Source organism: Ziziphus jujuba, chromosome 5, assembly GCF_031755915.1.
Source record: "Ziziphus jujuba cultivar Dongzao chromosome 5, ASM3175591v1".
NCBI lineage: Eukaryota > Viridiplantae > Streptophyta > Magnoliopsida > Rosales > Rhamnaceae > Ziziphus > Ziziphus jujuba.
Window position 1 is genome coordinate 30,087,707 of NC_083383.1, and position 19,434 is coordinate 30,107,140.

Here is a 19,434-nt window from a genome sequence, read left to right on the forward strand (position 1 = left end):
ATATTTGTTTTTTTTTGGAAGAACAAAAAACTGTTTTAAAAAACAGTTAGAAAATAGTTCCTAATCTATGTGTTGACCATCTCCCTCTTTTAAGTAACAAATAGATGGAGTTGCAAGATTTTCAAGCAAAGTTAGCTTAATTAGTAGCTAGTTCTGAAAACAGTAAAGCTCACCCTCTCTGTTTGAATGCAAACTTCAATTTCAGAGAGAGAGAGAGAGAGAGAGAGAGAGAGAGAAACTGAGAGAAAGAGGAGGTCTATATAATTATATGAATATATAAATGAAGAGAAAAAGAGAAATGGAATCCTCAGAAATAAGATCCGCCATTGAAGAGCTATCCAAGTTGGCTAAGCTTAAACCTGGTTGTGACGATAATCACGACGATGCCCTTCACATCCCCACCATGATTTTCATTTCAGTTTGCAACTTTGTTCTTCAAGTTCTTGGTTTGGTTTTTTTATTTTTTTATTTTTTTTATTTTTTAATGTTGTTTTTCAACTTAGTTTCTTCTTCAAGTTCCTGATGTTATTAATGTCTTCTCTCTTTCTCTCTCAATAGCTGTGAAGAAAATCATCTATCTAAACTTGATTTTATCTGACAAAGATCGAACTTTTTTTTCTGCAGACAAGATTGGGCCAACAATGGCTGTTCTGAGACAAGACATTCATCAGAATATTCAGGTAACAAAAGAAGACAAAGTAAAACACATGTATCAATCAGAACATTTTATATAGTTTATTATATAAAATGGGGTTCCCTTAATTAGTTACTATGAGTAGTAGAATTGGTAATTAACAATTTGATATGTGTGGCACTGTAGAGAGTGGAATTGGTTCGTGAATCCGATCCTTCAAAGTTTTCTAATTTGGTTGAGATTTTGAAGAAAGAAGCCATTGAAGGCAATTCAAGGAAAACCAGCAGCTGCAGTAGAGCCTTGGTTTGGCTCACCAGGTTACCAATATTATCAACAATTATTACTTCCTTATTTTAATAATCATAAATTTGGTAATTTGAAGCCCAAATTTTTTTTTTAATTTTAAAATTAAAAATAGAAATTACAGTTTTTAAGTATATAACCATAAAAGTGTTAATTAAGATTGAATGCAGATTTAAAATATGTGAAAGTGCATGTTTTGTTGCTTTGGTTTTAAGCTTATCAATCTGTTTTTACCTTTTAGCAAATAATTATGTATCTGAATCCAATTAATGAAAAATTGTAGTAACTTTTAATTTTATAACTATTCCAAAATCTTAGTATTGGAGAGAACCAACACAAATGAGTATACATAACATGCAAAACTATAGTACTAATTACTTTGTCATAATTTTTTAATATTAATGATCAGATCCTTGGATTTTACTGTGGCATTATTACAAAAGTTGACAAAAGGGTCTGGGCAGAAAATGGAGAAAATAGTAGAAGACTGTTACAACATCACTTTGAAGCCATGGCATGGATGGATTTCATTAACTGCTGTTAAGGTGCTAATGTTTCTGCTCTATTTCCTAACTAGTTTCTCAATTTTACATATAATCCCTGTTCAAGTGACGACTAGTGGTTTAGATCTATTAAATTAAGTGCTTTGATCAAATTTAGTAAATGAGCTCAAATTCATAAGATCCTGGACTAAACAGAAAATTTGCTTATTAGCAGACCACTAATAAGTTATTATAACTGCTAATAAGTTGTTAGACTCCCATGACCTTTATAAATTTGTCCATTTATTAGTGGTTATAGAAGCCTATTATATCTCATAAAGAATGTTCCATGGACTTTAGTTTTACTCCCTGCCTAAGAGCCTCTCTAAAATGATAAGAGGTCCAAATTTATTTAAAAGCCTACAATCATTAAAAGAATAGGCCTTGACCGGACAAAAATTTATCCAAAATTTGCTATTGAAAGAAAAATTTTATATATATATATATATATATACATGTGTGTGTGTGTGTGAGAGAGAGAGAGAAAATTATATATATATATATATATATATATACGTGTGTGTGTGTGTGTGTGTGTGTGTGAGAGAGAGAGAGAGAGAGAGAGAGAGAGAGAGAGAGAGAGAGAGAGAGAGATAAAAAGGAAAAAAGAATCTATACATATATTAACATATATTTATTAAATTTGAAGATTCCTTGAACTAACAGGTTTAGTATTTATTGCAGGTGGCTCTAAAACTAGTGCCTGATCAGAAAACGTTGATGGATTACCTAATGGCAAAAGATGGAAACTTGGACACCCTGAAAGAGGAAATGCAGACCTTTGTGACTCTGCTTGCCCCTTTTTTAGAAAACATCCATTCTACTTTGGTATATATATAAATATATATATATATATGCTCTAATTAATTGAATTTATGCTTTAATTTCAACTTAATATGCAGCTTAATTTATATATACACTTAGTCAATTTTTAATATATTAATTCCCATTTTGCAGAGATCGTATCGAGTGGATAGGCTGAAGTCTACTTAAAGATGTATTATCAATTAAGAAAGCAAACAGTGGGATGTTTCTTTTTCTGTCTTTTTTTTTTTTTTTTTTTTTTTAAAACCCCCATGATTTAATGTTTATTTTGGTCTAGAATTTGCCAACTTATGTACATAGGTAACCACCTCCTTTTTTTGCATATGAAATGGGGACAGTACTCTTAATTGTGTTGTTGTAGACCAAGAAAAGAACTCATTCGTATTTTTATCATCTTTATGGTTTTGTCTGACCATATATATGTTTGCGGTGAAACAATTAATTTTCTGTACCATATACAAATAAAAATTAAGGTGAGTTCTTATCCAAGAATATAGCTTTTAATTTCTAGCCTTTTGAGTAAATTAATAATTAGGAGTTTAACATAGTTTTAGCTTTTGATTCAAAGAATACTAGCATGCAGTTGTTGTAAATAAAGAAGATATTCATAATTAAACTTCTATATGACGCAATGAAAAATTTCACATACATATCCAAAAACAGAATAATAAATTAAGCTGTATTAATGGAAAATGAATAAAATTAACTATTTTGATATTCCACTATTCCCTCATTAATTTCCTTTTATCATAAAGTTTGAAATGGTTTTCACGGATCAAAAATATTAAAGCCGGATATTTTCAAAGAGACTGGTCTGGTCTAAACCCAACTTATTGCCAGAATTATGGCGAGGAGGATGATGAAGTGCAATGAGTGCTGCAACCAAACCAGCATTGCTTGAAATGCTAGGCTCAGTGAACAATGGTCTTTCCCTTTCATCAGTGAAATTGTCAAACTGGTTTGGTCCTCCTACCATGGCCCCAACCACAACATTTGGATTTGGTTCTTTAGATTTCAACCATTTTTCTCCTTTTTCACAGGAATAGTGTTTACCATCCCAAGGAATTGATGCACTCCTATGGTGAACTTGGTTTGGATACTTGTCCCCAAACCCTACCATGTAGCTCATCTTCATTGGATTATCTCCCAAAATGTAATTCACCTGCAAAAAACAAAAACAAAAAGACATTATAAGCATGAATTAAAAAAGTTTAGACCCATTTAGTATATATAGACATATATATATTTGCATAGGTTTAACTTTGGTATTTTCATTTAATTTATACTAGCCTGGGATTTGGAGAATTCCCTCAACTTTTCTACAGTAAAAGCACCAATACTGCTGCATCTCCCACCTGATCTCAATAGAACTTCAAGATAATCACTGTACAATTTACTTAGGAAAGAAGCTGTTGCAGCAAACTGAAGTGGTGCTCCATTTTCAGGTCTTTGGATGATCAATCCACCTATACATGTTTTTGAAGATAATTATAATATATATATATATATATATATATGTATATGTACATTTATATGTATATATGCATGTATTGCTTGATTAGTACTATCAGACCGAGATGATAAGAGGCTGGTTATGCATATGTACCTGGAGTCATGTCAAAATTTTGACCAAGATAAGAACACATTAGGGAGTCAATCATATCCGAGGACTGAGCAAGAGCATCTTCAAATGGATAGCCAAGATCATAAAAGAATCTGAGACGCGTAAACAAAACCTAAAACAGAAACATTAAAAGAAATAAAAATGATAATAAAAAAAAAAAAAGCCTTCACAATATGTTATGAAAGTTGAAGAAACATTTTGAGAACATATAATTACAGCAATAGCAGTGAGCTTGTTGTTCCAATAAAAGACCCCACTATCAAAACTTGTTACATTGTTTTTGGCTGAATCAAAATTCTTGGTTGCATAATCAAGATAAGTAAGATTCCCAGTAGCAAAAGACAACCAAGTTCCTCCCCAAACCAGCTCATCTATATGCCCAGATGAGTTATAAAATGTTCTTGATTCTCCTCCACATGCATCATCCAACCTGGTATATGTTCCTTGCCTATGTGGGTCTTCATTCCATGCAACCTCAAATAACTTCTCAGCTGCTTTAACTAATTTCCTTGAATAGACATCATCTTCCTTAAAAACCATTGATGCTGCTGATAATGCAGCAACAATTTCCCCTGCTAGATCCGAAGCCGAGCCGTCACAAACAGAAACAGGTCTGTCATAATCCATGTCTTCAGGTCTTTGCCAGCACTTCATATCATTAGAAGCCGCACTTTTATTGCTGGCAACTCCAACCTGAATTGCAAAATCAATTACTTTTCTAGATTAAAAGAGGAAAAAAAAAAAAAAAAAGATTATGGTGCAAAATTTTTGGTATTTAGACTTTGCTTGCCTGAGAATATAATATGGTTCTGCCGGAAGTTGCATCCATAGGAGGAACAAAAACTTTGAGCAAATATTCAGTACCCCATTTGATGATGTCCTTGACATGAGCAAGCTCATGAATATCATCATATTTCTGGTGATATTCGATCACAGTCCAACTCAACAAAGTTATGGTATAAGCTGTAGGGAAAGTGAACTTCATGTTGTTTCCAGAGTCATAAAAACCTCCCACAAGATCAACAGGTGGATTAGCATTGCTCGAATTCCCATCTCGCAATCCCGAATCTCCTCGGAATTTCACCGGACTGTTCTTTGGATAAATACCAGCTGATATGGAAAAAAAAAAAAATAATAATAATAATAATAACATAAATGAACCACATTTTGAGAAATAAATTAACAGTCAAAGATAGGAAGAGATTGTATTACACTTTTGAGCATCATAAAAAGTCAGAGCTTGGTTTACAGCGAGTGTCAAATTCTTATTATCACCATGTTTATGATGTTTTTGAGGCAAAAAGACAACAAGCAAAACCAGTGCGATAATAAGAATAACCGATGAACCTAATATGTAAAGAAAACGTTTGAAGTACTGCTTATCAGTGACAATGAGCTCATATTGGAATGACTTTGAGTAGCGAGAAGGAAGTGAACCATAATCTGAGGAAGCCTGTGGGAAAAGACCGAATTCAAGTTCTATTGAGTTCCATTGACTTGAAGAAGGAAGAAGACGACCTGCCTCTGAAATTGTGTGAACATACTTTACAGGGGAATTTGTCTCAATATATGATGCAGAACCTACAGGGGACACCATAACTGAAATATATATAGTGAAGAAGAAACAGTTTTCAATGCCAAAAATTCATTTCTGTAAATATATATTAATTCTTCTTCTGGGTTGATAGAAATCACAAAAACAAAAATATGGTGTGTACTTTTTCACTAACTGGAATCATTAAGGAATAAGAATAATTGGAATGTGTATAGGCTAAAATTCTGATAAAAGAGAGGCAAAAATTTGCTGTGCTTTGCTGTAGACCGTGAAGATGAAGGAAAAGAATTTCGATGCCCCCAAGAGGGTGCCAAAATCTTTGATAAATCTTTATAACCATCACAGTTTGAAGAGGTTAATATAGACATTAATTTTCTCTGAGACCAAGCAGCAAATGGTTGTGTTGGACAAAACTTTTTTCATGGTGGGTGTAAGTCCATGAGCAGTATGTCAGACAAAAATACATCTTTTTTGGTGATGTTTCCAAAGGAAAATTGATGATTTGGTAAATACTCATATAGATTAATTAGATGCTAATGAGAAAATGTAAAACTTGAAGAAACAAAAAGGAAAAAGCCATCTGAAATGTTAATCTCAATGCTTGTTTTGTCTCTTATTATGGTACTTTGTTATTCCTAGAATTACTGAAAGTCAAACAAACACACAAAGCCTTACCAAAATGTAACTTGCTATATATGTTTCTTCAACACAGATTATAGTAAGGCATCTACAAATGGTAAGCCCCTTGTATTTGAAAAATAATTTATCAGTTAATTTTAAATTTAAAAAGTTGAGTCGATATTTTTTTGAAAACCAAATACAGAAACAGTTGCGAAAATTCTGTTTCCAAAAATAATTAAAATAAAAAAAATTAAAATTAATATATATATATATATATATTTCTACCAAATGAGCATTTTTGATTTTCATTTTTAATTAATTTACTTTAATTTAACAATATGTATAACTAGAATATATATATATATATATATATGCATACATATGAACCTTAGCACACCAAAACATAAATTAAACAGATGTCTCAGATGATAATAATCTTTATCAACTATGCCATAAGAAATTTTTTATTAATTTTATATACAATATAAATAAAATAAAAATGAAAATATTAAATATTTACCAGTTAAGGATTTTGCTTGGCCCATTTGGATGAAGGTCCATCCAAAATTCTCACTAATGGGCTTACAATTAATATATGTTGCATGACCACAACTTGGGACCAAAATTTTTCCGATTGGGACCCAAATTAGAAATATTTCCACAACATCGAAAACAAAACAAAAACAAAAAAAACGACAACGAAAAAACATGAAACGTTTACCAGATTGGGAAGATCTTCACCCTTTGAGCGACGACCTTAAAAAAATAGAAAACAATTCCAAATACAAAGGAACCTCTGTGAAGCAAGGACTGGATCTTCTCCAATTTTCTTTATGAACCACGTCTCAGGAAAAGTAATGTGTTTTTAAGTCAACCATTCGGCAAAGCACAAAGATCGCCTTGAAACCTCAAAACATTCTTCCCAGTAGAGTTAGCAATCTTCCACTGTTTTTGGTGAGTTTTTTGTCCACTACTTCCAATTTTTCATTTTCAAATCTGTCTATTCTCATTCTCGTACTTGAATTTCTATTGGGTTTTGATTGCTTTCTTTCTTATGTGCTGTCTCTTCCACGGGAGTTGGTCTGATTGATGTCGATGTATATATATAAGATGTTGATATTTTTGTATATATAGATCAAATATTCATGATCCCGTTATCTTGTTTGTGTAAATTCCGTCTGGGTATGTTTACTTTCATTCTTTTTCGTTTCCCATTAGCTTAGTTCATATGCTATAATGAGCAATTATTCATTTGGGTCTGGTAGTACTCCCAAGTCTTTCAGTGCATACCCAAGAGGTGATTTTGATTTAGAATCTGGAACCATTAGAAGACATCGGAAGCGTAGGAATTCTCGACTTCATCCCTTCAAAATGATTAAATCAATAAGAAACCGTTTGCTTTATTATTGTAAGTTGCGCCCACTTTTAGCTTTCTTCATATCCTTGTCCCTTGGGGTCACAATTTTCATTGTTGTGTCTCTATACGAGAGCCATTACCGGGAGATGAACAACTATCGAAAATATGATCTGGGTTCGGATAAGTATCCGTTGCCAGAGCTCCGGAATTTAGTAATGGTTGCTGGGCACTCGGTTTATACGAGTAGTAGTTGTGGAAAAGTTGATAAGGAGGATTCTTGGTTTTTGGAGACTTATCAGAAAAATCCAGGTCAAGCTGCTACATTTCTGGCACATATACAAGAGGGAATCGAAATTGCAGCGAAAGATGATGCGGCTTTGCTTCTGTTTAGTGGTGGAGAGACTCGGAAAGATGCCGGTCCTCGGAGTGAGGCACAGAGCTACTGGGCTGTTGCTGAATCAAAAGGATGGTTTGGTGAGTTTCTCTGACTTTCTTCATCTTACACATGCTTTCACATGCCTCAGTTTGTAAAGAATTTTATCTATTGTGACTTGAATTATATCTCGTTTAGACTGTTGTTTTGCCCCTGCTTCTATTGGTACTCTTGGATTAAAATTAAGTCTTGCAATTACCATATATTTCTCCAACTTTGTTTGAACATTTGTTCAAAGTAATATGCCAAAAGTCTGCTTTAGCAGCAACCTAGTAACAGTTCTGTGAAATTGAAATTAAATTATTTATTATTGGAAAACAAGTTCATTATTTTTTGTTTCATACATCTAGGAGCAAACCATGTTTTATTTTCCTCTCTCACTTGAAAAAACACACCCTAATTACCCTCTATGGAAAAAGACATCTTATCTGTGGCTGAAGAAGAAAATGAAAAGGCATGTTTCTGTGTTTGTGTGCATGTGAGAGAGATTTTTAAAAAAGAGATGTTTACATACTATTATCTACATAGCCGTTGGCCGAATTGTACATAAAATAAACTGCTTTTTCTTGGTAACTAACTGTTAAAACCAAATTTGATTGTGATATTCAGAGGTTCATCTTGCACCTTTTATAAATGAAATTTTGGATATAGGTCCATCACAATTTTAGTACATGTAATGCTCTAGTAAAGTAATTCTTGCTAAATTGTTTTAAGCTAAGCTCTTACAGGACCAAACAGATCCCACTTCTTAATGGTGCATTATTTCCAAAGTTGTTTGCTAATCCAGCAGATTAGTCCTTCTCTGAATCCTCTGCTTCTATAAAATAAAAGATAACAAGATGGTTCACCCTTCATTTATTTGATGCTGAATTGAATTTACCTACTTGAATGTTTTGAACCAGCTAATTCTGTTTGTCTTCTGCCTATAACTTGTTTATGATAATCTATGTAGGCAAAGAAAATGTGAGATTAAGAGCACTCACAGAAGAGCATGCAAGGGACAGCTTTGAGAATCTTCTTTTCAGTGTCTGTCGGTTCCGAGAACTGACAGGCACATATCCTCAGAACATAACTGTAAGCTCTTTAGTCTTAAATATTCTGGTCTGTGGTCTTCTCTCTATCATCTTCAATAACATGGGAGTATAACAAGGAAACAATGAAACATTGATCCACTAATTTAATTAGATAAAATATAAACTGAGTGTTATGTACACTTTGTATTAATATGAAGTCATGTGTAAATCTGTCTTGAAGATGAAGGTACTGGTTGTAGCAGATAGTGAAGTTAGACCATGCACAAGGAACCTTGAAGCATACGACAAAATTTTCTTTTATCTATATTTTTAAAAAAATTGTTTGTAATAATATCGCAGGTTGAACTTCGTGCATATCTGCTCTTTCTTCTTGTGTCCATATATACAACTGCCAACTATTGCTTGACAAGTAAACATTGTAAAGGGATATTTTAAGACATATTACCGTCATGTATGTGTATTTTATTTCCAAGCATGATTGTTTGCGAACCAGGTTGAGCACACTCTTATTGAGCACATTATTTAATGTTGTCTATGGACCAATCATCTTAATTTTTTTCTGATTATGTTAATTTGTGAACCAGGTTGTAAGTTATGATTTTAAGGAGGAGAGATTCGCACATCTACATCGGTCTGCATTAGGCTTTCCTGAGTCAAGATTCTTCTATTCTGGAACCCCAGCCACTTCTACTTCAAAAGAAGGAGCTCTTAAAGGCGAGGCATTGGTCAGGACTCAGTTTCAAGAAGATCCATTTGGATGTCAAGGTTCACTTTACCGGAAAAAACTAGGACGTGACCCTTTTCACCGGACAATCCCCTATCCTAATGGCTGTCCGGAGATTGAAGGGCTTTTCAGATACTGTGGGGAAATTCCCTATCCTGGCTCCCTTCCTTGGGCTTAGGGAAAACAATCTCAATACTTGATGTTTATCAATCACAAAGGATAAGCAACTTAAACAGCCAGAAAGTGGGAGATCAATCTGGCAATTACATAGTTTCTCTTTTTTCTGATTCTATTTTTTCTAGTTTTATAAGAAAGTATAGTTTCTTGAGATCAAAATTCAGATGTATGTAACACCGAATAAATCTAGTTGCTTAATGAGATATAATTAGGGCATTGCCAGAAGATCTAAAAACAAGTTCTGGCAGGCAATGCTGCCCTTGTTCTGTACATATCGATTCTCATGTTATATTTTATAAGTGAGGTTGGTCTAGTGTTAAGTTTCTCATAACCCACATTTTGAGGTTGTAAGTTAGAGTCACCTTCCCCTCCCCTTAGTGAAGAATATATTTGTAACCCTTAAACAAAAAATAAAAATAAAAATAAAGATAAAATCTATATTTTAAGGCCAAATTAATTGCTGAAGTATTTAACCATTTTTCTTTTTTTCTTTTTTCTTTTTTTTTTTGGGGGGGTAGTAAGTGCCTTAACCAATTTTCTTAGTGAATTCGTTCCTTTGCAATTTGAAAACTTTGCCTCGCATTTGTGACGGAGATGAAAGATAAAATTGCATAATATATGTTGCATTCTATTATCATTATGTTATTTACAAAAATTTAAAAGATTATTTAAAAATATATATTAAAGCATGACTTCCTTCTAAAATCAACAGGAAAAAAAAAAAAAATGGGATACATACCTCCAAAATTGTAATTCTAAAGAGTCCAATGAGTTCCAAAGTAGGAGCATGGCCTTTAAAAGGACCTTCCATGTATCCCCAATGTCTGAACTTGACCACAATTCTGAAGAATCTCCATAGCAAACCCACCTGGGAATGTGTTTGTGAACATCGAATTAGCTGAGTTTGAATTTTCCTCAGTCGGGTTGTAGATCCGAAATTGCTCCGGCAATGAGGTTTTGAAAAGTGGATTATAGCCTCCTCCAAGCTTAGCTAATTATGCCAAACTCAGTGCCAGTGGTTTTCTTCCCATAAAAATCAATAATCTCAACTAAGTTTTCATTAAGTAGCGAAAGCATTGCCTAAGCTTTTGGCTACATATAAAAGTCATGTAAACTATATATCTAAACCTACCATTTAGACTGTAAGTTTAACTCCTCAGGATCTATGGACTTGTAATCATTGATGCATACTTTGTGAAAAATCTCTAGTTCCCATGTCTTAACAAGGTTCTGTACCATTTCTTCAAGTGACCCTGGAGGCCATACCAGTCACATTTATCATAAAATTACCAATTTAATCAGATTGTATGCATATTTTTTTTTGGGTATATATATATATATATATAGGAAAGTTGTATTAATTATATAATGAGAGAGAAACCTTAGTTCTGCATTGTTCAAAAAGATTATTGGCAACTTCATAATTGGGAGGAGCACCAAATGCAATGCTCATTTGGTGTTCATGTAAATAACAACGACATTTATCTAAATATTCCATGTTCTCTGTATATGATGAGACAGAGTTTTCATGATCTTATATAAATAGGAGATTACCTACCTAATTAACATGTGGAATTTCCATCCAGTGGAATTTTTAGCAATTACTTCTTTAGGAGATTAATTCTATGTCAAGTGCTTTACTTAACTTTATTATATATGTGCATGATATACTTGATATAATTTTGGTATGTTGGACCTACATGCCTATATTATGATGGGTCAATGTCCAATTACACATAATTCTATTGAATATTTGCAAATAAGATTGGAATTCAAGGATCAACAGAATCAATTGTCATAAATTGGCTCTTTTATTTTCTCAGTATCGATCATGTTTAATATTGATGGATTATTTCTCTTTTTACATATTATTCTATATTTTCTTTATTACATATTCTGTGTACCTATGAATAGAGTTGTTTTTTCGTGCATTATAAGTAAGATAGTATAATACAATATATTAGCCCTTTAAATTTTGTGTCTTGTGAACTAGATCGATATTTGACTGTATCATAGTTGAATCCTCTATATTTCTATACTTGATATACTTGTACATATAATAAAAACTAAAAAGGGTGAATTGTTAATAACAATATCCAAATGCTTTAGTATTATTTTATTATAGCTAGAAGTTTGATTTGTCCAATACTTTGTTTAATATTTCCTTTACTGAAATAGTAATAAAAAAAAATTTGTTTATATATGTATATAGAGATCTTGAATACAAAGAGAAGGATGGTTAATCTGAAATTCTGAAATTGGCACCGGTTAATCTCTGAATGAGATTTCTACTTGATTTTTCCATATCATTTTATTATTAACTATAAAAATTTTATTTACGATTTGTGGTATTATATGTATAATAATCCTTTCAGTACTTTTACTTAATATTCTTATGTGATTAAAATTCTCTGAACTTTAGTCATGGCAAAGTTGGTTTTGGATACACTTCCTTTGCGTCTGTGAGTGAAGGTGAAGCTTATGGACAAAGAGTACTGGTCCACCTAGAGAATGGTCAAAACCATTAATATGTAATTTCATTTCCAAGTTTGTAGGTTTTTTTCATTTAACTTTTTAGAAATTGGATTCTAGTTATGACCATTAATTTATATTCTTTTGGTTTTACTCTTCAACAAAAGATATTAGGACACATAACCATTTTTTTTTTCGAAAAAAGCTTGGTTTTTATTAATTAATAACATTTATTACCATATGACAGAGCTAACAAAGTCCGTCATTTTATTTTATGGTTTAATAAGCAATACAAGGATTTAACAACAAGAGTGAGATTTGAGTTTCTCATTGGAATTTCTATCCTGTGTTCTTGAGAACAGGGCAGCTTGAAGCAGCACCTGCAGCAGCCTCATCAAGTCCAGTTGTTGCCCCTTTCACAAGTCCTCCGAGCAATTCTCCGCGGTCAAAAAAGAACTCCACCTTCACCATTTTATTATTCTCATCCAACTGTTTCCACCAAAAAAAAAAATATATATATGTATATATATATATATATTAATATTTATACACATATTGAAAAATCAAAAACATAAAGAAAAAATAAACTAAAAAGATGGATCAGAGTCAGATATGTATATATATATATATAAATATACACCTCGAAAATGGCCATTCCAATGAGTTCAATGAGCTCCCCAGTAGGAGCATGGCCCTTGAAAGGACCTTCCATGTGTCCCCAGTGCCTGAACTTGAACACAATCAATGGTGGTCCGGTGTAGACCTGAAGAATTTCCACAGCAAACCCTCGTGGGAAAGTGGTTGTGAAAATCAGCTGAGATGAGTTTGAGTTTTCCTCGGATGGGTTGTAGACCCGATATTGATCTGGCAATGAGGTTTGGAGATGTGCGTTGTAGCCTCCTCCTATCTTTCTTACATCTTCCAAACTCAATGGTTTTCCACCTTTACAATGAATTTAATTCAATTAGTACTTACGTTACAATTAAACTTAAAAATATTTTTAAATATCAACCTTTTAAGTGTAAATAAATTAAAATGGTTGACTTCAATACACTAATATGTACCATTAAGACTGTAAGTGAACTTGTTTGGATCAAGGGTCTTGTAGTCATCAGGGCAAGCTTTGTGGAAAAGCTCCATTTCCCATGTCTTAACGAGGTTCTGTACCATTTCTTCAAGTGACCCTGGAGGCCAGACCTTCCACGTATATTGAAAAATTACCATTTTAATCAGATTGTAATATACAATAAACATATATATATATATATATATAGCAAAAATTATATTAATCAGTAATCAATATTGATAGAAAGAGAGAAGAGAGAAACCTTAGTTCTGCCTTCTTCGAAGAGCTTATTGACAACATCATAATTAGGACGAACACCGAACCTCCATTTGGTATTTTTATTTTCTTCTTCATCCAAATAGGATCGATATTTATCTGCCATGTTCTCGATCGGTAGCTGGACCAAGTGAATCAGCTTCAGCTGTTTGGTGGGTTGTATAGTTTTCAGCTTTTCATGACGCTCTTATATATATATATATATGTAAAGAGTAAGAAAAAACAGAGTTTTCTTGTTGATATTATTTAAAATATGAAATTAAGAAAAACTAGCTATCGTGTGTACATCATTTAATATAAATATATATATATATATATATATATTTTTTGTTGTAATGGATGACGTTTATTTCTTATTACAAAAATATAACAGTCAACACCAAACTTCGACTTTGGCTTATGTACATCCATTGCACATGAAATGTGTCTGGTTCCAACGTAGTTCCGGTTGGTTTCCTTAAACTATTTCTTGCTTATAAAAGGATGCATCCACCTACCTGTTTTATAATGAAATTCAGATTTTCCATCTAAAAAAAATAGAACTATCAAGTAGCATTGAATAATTTAAACAAAAAAAAAAAAAACCAAAAAACAAAAAACAAAAAATAGAACTATCAAGTAGCATTGAATAATTTTACTTGTATGAATAAATGGGGGTACGGTGGTACTATTTCCGCTAGCTATAGTTCGCGTATTATAAAACTATTGATGATGTAGTTTGATAATTGGCTTTAGACTCTCTTTTTATTATTTATTATTAATTAACCAAAATGACAATGACATAACAATAACCCATAATTATAATTAATTATATCTTAAACAAACAAAAAAATATTATAATTAATTATATGCTTAGGAAGACTTCAAAATTCAAACCGGTGACTTTCTTTTATTAAATCACTAATTGGTAGTAATCTCTTAACCACTTGAGTATATTATATACAATTAGCAAATGTAATTAGATATCGAGTTTTTTTTTTTTTTTTTGGAAGCCCCTTGACCAGAAGCCCCTTGACCATTTCTCTGTTAGCAGGGGTGGATCCGTAAACTTTAGGAAAGGGAGGCCTAATTTTTTAGTAGAGTTAGCTTCTGCAAACTCTTATTGATGGGTTTTGGAATCATACTCCATATATAAGGAATTCAAACTTAATATTATTGTCCAAGAAAAAGGTTCGCCATTAATTATCTTTACAAGAACCTCCATATCAAATTTAAATTTAAAATTATAAACATCTTACATGTAATAAGTTAGCAGTATTCATATAAACAACTTTTTTGATTAAAAAAAAAAGTTACAAAATTAATTAGCAAAATAAAAAAATAAAAACAACAATTTTAAATTTTTATTAAGATAAAAGTATAATTTTAATTGCAATCTTAAAAGTCAAACAAACATATATGTAATAGATTATCAAAAGTTTAATATATATTTCTATATTAAAAATAATATATGTAATAGATTATCAAAAGTTTAATATATATATTTATATATTAAAAATAAAATTAAATGTGCAATATCCACTACACATTTATTATCCATTCCATTACAAAATATCAAATATCAAATATATTATTTTTATCATAAATAATAATTTAGAAACCTAAAATATTAAACATAGAGAGTCAAAATGCAATATTTGAACGTTTGCCTATGTTTTTTTGGGTGGCCAAATACAAGTTTTCCTCAGAAACCATAAATGAAATATAAATACACATAAAGGGGGTTTTCAGAAATTTTGGCCCCACCTTCCTGGATCGGCCCCAGTTTGTTAGTGATTTGTATCCTTACACTTGTGACGGAGGTATGCAGGGCACATACCATTCCTAGCTTAATTTTGAGATGAGGAGTAAATCATCTTACCATAATATAGTCCTTTTTTATTTTTATTACTATTATCATTTTTATTTTATTTTTAGTTTTTCCCAAACAACAATATATATAAATGTAAGTGACTTGATATACAAAATAGTAATATCTGTTTTAGAATGATTTTGAAATGTCTAAAATCACTTGTGATTTATTTTTCAAAAATTATATTTTATAGGAGAAATGATTCTTAAATTTGTGCTTTATATATATATATATATTGTGTGTGTGAGAGAGAGAGAGAGAGAGAGAGAGAGGACAACATAACACGGCAAAAGTAAATCTTATGAAATAGTAAATTAAACATTCCATCGTGGGAAACACTTATCCATTATTCATGATGTTGTAACATATAAATTAAACATCCCATTGCGGGGCAACACTTATTCTATAATTTTACGTATAATATATATAAATGGTACTCTTTCTACTTGCTATAGTGCATTATAATTATTGATGATGAAATTATATAATTGACTTTCAACTCTCTTTTTATATTATATTATTAATTTACTAAAATAACAATGACCCAAAATTATAGTTAAGAAAAATGCAATAATTAGTCATATGTTTAGGAAGATTTCAAAATTCAAATCGATTACTTCCTTTTATTAAACGAGTAATCGGGAATTTGGGGAGCAGTCTTTTACCCACTTTTTTGATAAATCAGCCTTTTACCCACATGAGTATACACACAATGAACAATGAGTATATACAAAATCAACAATTGTAAATTACGTATCAAGTCCTTTTTTTTTTTTCCTTCGCTTTTTTCTGTTTTGTTATATAATTTGACATTGGCTTAGTCTCCCATATTCATTAATGAAGGCCATAATTATTGAAGCCCGTTGACCATTTCTCTGTTTGTGATTTCTGTCCTCACATTTGTAACAGATATATGTAGTGCACCTACCAATGGGATAGGTTGTGTGTGTGTGTGTGTGTGTGTGTGTGTGTGTGTGTGTGAAAATGTGTGTGTGTGTGTGTGTGTGTGAAAATACCTTTCTTTGATTCCAGCACAGAAGATGTGTGTGTGTGTGAAAATACCTTTCTTTGATTCCAGCACAGAAGATAAGATCATTTTCTATTTTATTTTATATATTTTATAATTTATAATATCTATTTTAGACCGCATCTATCAGATCGTAGTTTGATGTAATCACTTGAACCTGGGCTGGGTTGGATCGGCTGCGATTTCGGCTGCATCTATCAGATCGTAGTTGATAAATACTTCCATCCACATGGATATATATAATATTTTTGTGGATTGAAATGAGAGAGAGAGAGTGATGCAATGCACCTATCAATCCAAATTCTTGGGATGTGTGTTTAATCATCTTGCTATAAATATGGCCTTTATTTTTATTCTTTATTATTATTATTATTTTTTTTTGTTTCCTTCCAAACAACTATTTCCCTGTATTTGTGTGACCATTTCTCTATTGGTGATTTGTATCCTCACATTTGTAACAGAGACATGCAGTGCACCTACCATCCTAATTCTTGGGATGGGTGTTTAATCATCTTCTTGCTATAAATATGATCTCCTTTTTTCTTTTTTTTTTACTTTTTTTTCTTTTCTTTTTTTTGCGCGCGCGCGTGTGTGTGTGTGTGTGTGAAAGAGAGAGAGAGAGATGCAGTGCACCTACCAATCCTAAGTCTTGGGATGGGTGTTTAATCATCTTGCTTCAAATATGGGCTTTTTTGTCTTCCCCCCCCCCCCCCCCCCTCTCTCTTCTAAACAACTGTGTGTGTGTGTGTGCGTGCGTGCGTGCATGTGTGTGTGAATTTTGATGTAGATTGCCATGTATAAGGATATGCATGTATTTACGATACATATGTATTCTTAAAAAATACATAAATCTGTAGTTGTACCGAAATATATTTCATTATGGTATATAAGCAACTTGCGAATTAGAAATATCCGTTGTCAAACTGACTTTAGACGCTTAAAGTCAATGTTGATTCATTCATTAAAAAATACTTCGATTCCTAAGGTCGAACTTTATATATCAGACAATAGTACATGGAGAAGTAATTTATTGCAACCCTTATTCAAGCTGTTGTTCAAAAAAAAAAAAAAATTCATTATTCAAGCTGTTTGTAATATAATGGTATCCCTTTTAGTAAAATTTGGCGTCTACTTGTAAACTAGGCTACCCTGTATTTCTCAAAAAGGGGCAATTTGAAGCAGCCTCTTCAGGGGAGCTATCCAAAACTCTACCCTTCATAAGACCTCCAAGCAGTTCTCCACGGTCATAAAAGAACTCCACCTTCACAATTTTCATTTCTTCATTCACCTGTGTAATTCCAAAACAAACCCCACAAATCAGATTTTGCTAATTAAGCATAACGAGACCAGGAAAAAAATAAAGAAATAAATAAAAAATCAAAGAATATATAAATTAAAAGGGTTACAAAATATATATAGACAGATATACCTGAAAAATTGCTGTGCCAAAGAACTCAACAATTTCTCCGGTCGGGGCATGGCCTTTGAAAGGACCTTCCATATAACCCCAGTGCCTGAACTTGTAAACAATCACAGGTGGACCTGAATAAACATGAAGAATTTCCAAAGCAAATCCTCTTGGGAAAGCACTTGTGAAAGCCTGATGAGCTGAATCCACGGTTTCTTCTGAAGGATTGTAGCATCGGAATTTCTCCGGCAAAGATGTTTGAAGCAAGTTGTTGTAGCCTCCTCCAAGTTTCCTCTTCTCTTCCAGATTTACAGCTTTCCTTCCTGCAATTTTATTTTTTTTGGGTAAAATTAAAAGACACCCTTTTCAAATTAGTCAATGGATGATCTTAATTAAATAGTGTTTTTTTTTTTTTTTTTTGAATATTTGTATACCATTGAGGCTGAAAGTATAGACATTTGGGTCAACTGATTTATAGTCATCAAAGCAAGTCTTATGGAACATCTCCATTTCCCATGTCTTGATAAGGTTCTGCACTTTCTCTTCTAGCGATCCCGCAGCCCAAATCTGGAATTTTTATTCATAGAGTTACATATTAGGATCGCTTTCAAATATTATATATATACAACCAAATTCGAATCAAATCGTAATACAGAAAGAGAGAGAGAGAGAGACTTGGTAACCTTAGTTCTGCCTTCTTCAAAGAGACGGTTAACGATATCATAGTTCGGAGGAGCACCATATCTCCATTTGGTGCTTTTCTCTCCCTCTCCATACAAGTAAGAACGATACTTGTCTGTCTCAACTCCTGAAGATACCATCTTTGTTACAGATAAAAATGGAATTGGGCTGCTGTTTAACTTGAGACTTTGTGGATGAAAAAAAAAATGGTTATATAAACTTGGAAAGGCAAAATAATAATAATAATAATATAGTAGTAGTGCAATTCAATTAGGGTTTTATTATTGATATTTTCTTTCATACTTTTGACAATTATTCCCCACTTATTCCATCCACTATCGAACATTTGTCATATATGTGAGAAATCGACGACAAATTCAGTGACTCTAGACAATGCATTTGCATTTCTGTTTTTTCTCTCTTTTAAACCCAATTTCTTGGTTATTTCTTAAGGACCACATATATTTGTCAGATTTAAAGAGCAAAATCTAATATTATAGCATAATATATAAAACTCTTCAATATCTCAGTTAAATGTTCAACCAAAAAAGACAAAAAAGTGCCTAGGTTAAATATTCAATATTTGATGATGTTAAAAACTCCAATTCTTGGTTGACAAGTTAATTGGAATGCCAACACTTTAGGACAAAACTTAACAAAAGTTTCTGCGTCTAGAATTATTTGAGGGTTAAAAAGTGTCAAAAACTATTGTCAAAAAGCCAAAGATTTACACTCTTCCAGTCTGAATATTGTCAAAGTTTATTACTTTTTTTTTTTTTTGGGTGAATGTCAAAGTTTATTACTTTTATAGGCGCAATTCACC

The 19,434-nt window shown here is 32.1% G+C and overlaps 5 protein-coding genes and 1 pseudogene across 9 annotated transcripts; 2 read left to right on the forward strand and 4 right to left on the reverse strand.

The window, feature by feature from the left end:
• Nucleotides 1-102: 102 nt before the first annotated feature.
• LOC125422970 (glycolipid transfer protein 3-like) lies at nucleotides 103-2,536 on the forward strand. The gene is made up of 6 exons (XM_048475690.2): nucleotides 103-446; nucleotides 625-680; nucleotides 821-951; nucleotides 1,347-1,482; nucleotides 2,164-2,307; nucleotides 2,437-2,536. Exons 1-6 carry the CDS (start codon nucleotides 281-283, stop codon nucleotides 2,470-2,472), a joined length of 669 nt encoding a protein of 222 aa, XP_048331647.2. The 5' UTR covers nucleotides 103-280; the 3' UTR covers nucleotides 2,473-2,536.
• A 552-nt stretch (nucleotides 2,537-3,088) lies between these two features.
• LOC125422971 (endoglucanase 25) lies at nucleotides 3,089-5,525 on the reverse strand. Its single transcript, XM_048466699.2, has 6 exons — nucleotides 5,141-5,525; nucleotides 4,719-5,038; nucleotides 4,145-4,621; nucleotides 3,911-4,040; nucleotides 3,595-3,770; nucleotides 3,089-3,466 (listed from the first exon to the last, which is right to left on the reverse strand). The coding sequence occupies exons 1-6, from the start codon at nucleotides 5,523-5,525 to the stop codon at nucleotides 3,089-3,091; spliced, it is 1,866 nt and encodes a 621-aa protein (XP_048322656.2).
• A 1,231-nt stretch (nucleotides 5,526-6,756) lies between these two features.
• On the forward strand, nucleotides 6,757-10,282 carry LOC125418143 (uncharacterized protein C57A10.07). 5 transcript variants are annotated; one of them, XM_060817740.1, is made up of 6 exons: nucleotides 6,760-7,058; nucleotides 7,239-7,286; nucleotides 7,370-7,935; nucleotides 8,847-8,968; nucleotides 9,513-9,951; nucleotides 10,039-10,282. In XM_060817740.1, exons 3-5 carry the CDS (start codon nucleotides 7,476-7,478, stop codon nucleotides 9,828-9,830), a joined length of 900 nt encoding a protein of 299 aa, XP_060673723.1. In that variant the 5' UTR covers nucleotides 6,760-7,058; nucleotides 7,239-7,286; nucleotides 7,370-7,475; the 3' UTR covers nucleotides 9,831-9,951; nucleotides 10,039-10,282. The 5 variants fall into 5 exon arrangements, with proteins under 5 accessions (XP_060673719.1, XP_060673718.1, XP_060673723.1 ...); XM_060817736.1 differs by having other exon boundaries at nucleotides 6,757-7,058; nucleotides 7,239-7,935; XM_060817737.1 differs by having other exon boundaries at nucleotides 6,760-7,286.
• LOC112492102 (pathogen-related protein-like) lies at nucleotides 10,038-11,282 on the reverse strand (annotated as a pseudogene).
• Nucleotides 11,283-12,551: 1,269 nt separating this feature from the next.
• Nucleotides 12,552-13,898, reverse strand: LOC125420163 (pathogen-related protein). The gene is made up of 4 exons (XM_048476101.2): nucleotides 13,630-13,898; nucleotides 13,366-13,498; nucleotides 12,942-13,243; nucleotides 12,552-12,790 (listed from the first exon to the last, which is right to left on the reverse strand). The coding sequence occupies exons 1-4, from the start codon at nucleotides 13,747-13,749 to the stop codon at nucleotides 12,641-12,643; spliced, it is 705 nt and encodes a 234-aa protein (XP_048332058.2). The 5' UTR covers nucleotides 13,750-13,898; the 3' UTR covers nucleotides 12,552-12,640.
• A 3,581-nt stretch (nucleotides 13,899-17,479) lies between these two features.
• LOC125420162 (pathogen-related protein) lies at nucleotides 17,480-18,911 on the reverse strand. Its single transcript, XM_016030915.4, has 4 exons — nucleotides 18,614-18,911; nucleotides 18,365-18,497; nucleotides 17,952-18,253; nucleotides 17,480-17,810 (listed from the first exon to the last, which is right to left on the reverse strand). Exons 1-4 carry the CDS (start codon nucleotides 18,749-18,751, stop codon nucleotides 17,667-17,669), a joined length of 717 nt encoding a protein of 238 aa, XP_015886401.3. The 5' UTR covers nucleotides 18,752-18,911; the 3' UTR covers nucleotides 17,480-17,666.
• Between the last annotated feature and the right edge of the window lie 523 nt (nucleotides 18,912-19,434).

What these genes read in the sequence shown, in the direction of transcription:
- LOC125420162 (XM_016030915.4), bottom strand. Translation starts at nt 18,751, where the DNA reads ATGGTATCTTCAGGAGTTGAGACAGACAAGTATCGTTCTTACTTGTAT. An exon ending in TTGAAGAAGGCAGAACTAAG is followed by an intron (nt 18,498 to 18,613) that starts GTTACCAAGTCT and finishes TAAAAATTCCAG; the next exon opens with ATTTGGGCTGCGGGATCGCT. An exon ending in TTGGCACAGCAATTTTTCAG is followed by an intron (nt 17,811 to 17,951) that starts GTATATCTGTCT and finishes GGAATTACACAG; the next exon opens with GTGAATGAAGAAATGAAAAT.
- LOC125420163 (XM_048476101.2), bottom strand. Translation starts at nt 13,749, where the DNA reads ATGGCAGATAAATATCGATCCTATTTGGATGAAGAAGAAAATAAAAAT. An exon ending in GTTCACTTACAGTCTTAATG is followed by an intron (nt 13,244 to 13,365) that starts GTACATATTAGT and finishes TTCATTGTAAAG; the next exon opens with GTGGAAAACCATTGAGTTTG. An exon ending in TTGGAATGGCCATTTTCGAG is followed by an intron (nt 12,791 to 12,941) that starts GTGTATATTTAT and finishes TGGTGGAAACAG; the next exon opens with TTGGATGAGAATAATAAAAT.
- LOC125422971 (XM_048466699.2), bottom strand. Translation starts at nt 5,525, where the DNA reads ATGGTGTCCCCTGTAGGTTCTGCATCATATATTGAGACAAATTCCCCT. An exon ending in GAACCATATTATATTCTCAG is followed by an intron (nt 4,622 to 4,718) that starts GCAAGCAAAGTC and finishes TTTGCAATTCAG; the next exon opens with GTTGGAGTTGCCAGCAATAA. An exon ending in ACAAGCTCACTGCTATTGCT is followed by an intron (nt 4,041 to 4,144) that starts GTAATTATATGT and finishes TTTCTGTTTTAG; the next exon opens with GTTTTGTTTACGCGTCTCAG.
- LOC125418143 (XM_060817735.1), top strand. Translation starts at nt 7,341, where the DNA reads ATGAGCAATTATTCATTTGGGTCTGGTAGTACTCCCAAGTCTTTCAGT. An exon ending in TGAATCAAAAGGATGGTTTG is followed by an intron (nt 7,936 to 8,846) that starts GTGAGTTTCTCT and finishes TAATCTATGTAG; the next exon opens with GCAAAGAAAATGTGAGATTA. An exon ending in CATATCCTCAGAACATAACT is followed by an intron (nt 8,969 to 9,512) that starts GTAAGCTCTTTA and finishes TTTGTGAACCAG; the next exon opens with GTTGTAAGTTATGATTTTAA.
- LOC125422970 (XM_048475690.2), top strand. Translation starts at nt 281, where the DNA reads ATGAAGAGAAAAAGAGAAATGGAATCCTCAGAAATAAGATCCGCCATT. An exon ending in ACATTCATCAGAATATTCAG is followed by an intron (nt 681 to 820) that starts GTAACAAAAGAA and finishes GTGGCACTGTAG; the next exon opens with AGAGTGGAATTGGTTCGTGA. An exon ending in GCCTTGGTTTGGCTCACCAG is followed by an intron (nt 952 to 1,346) that starts GTTACCAATATT and finishes ATTAATGATCAG; the next exon opens with ATCCTTGGATTTTACTGTGG.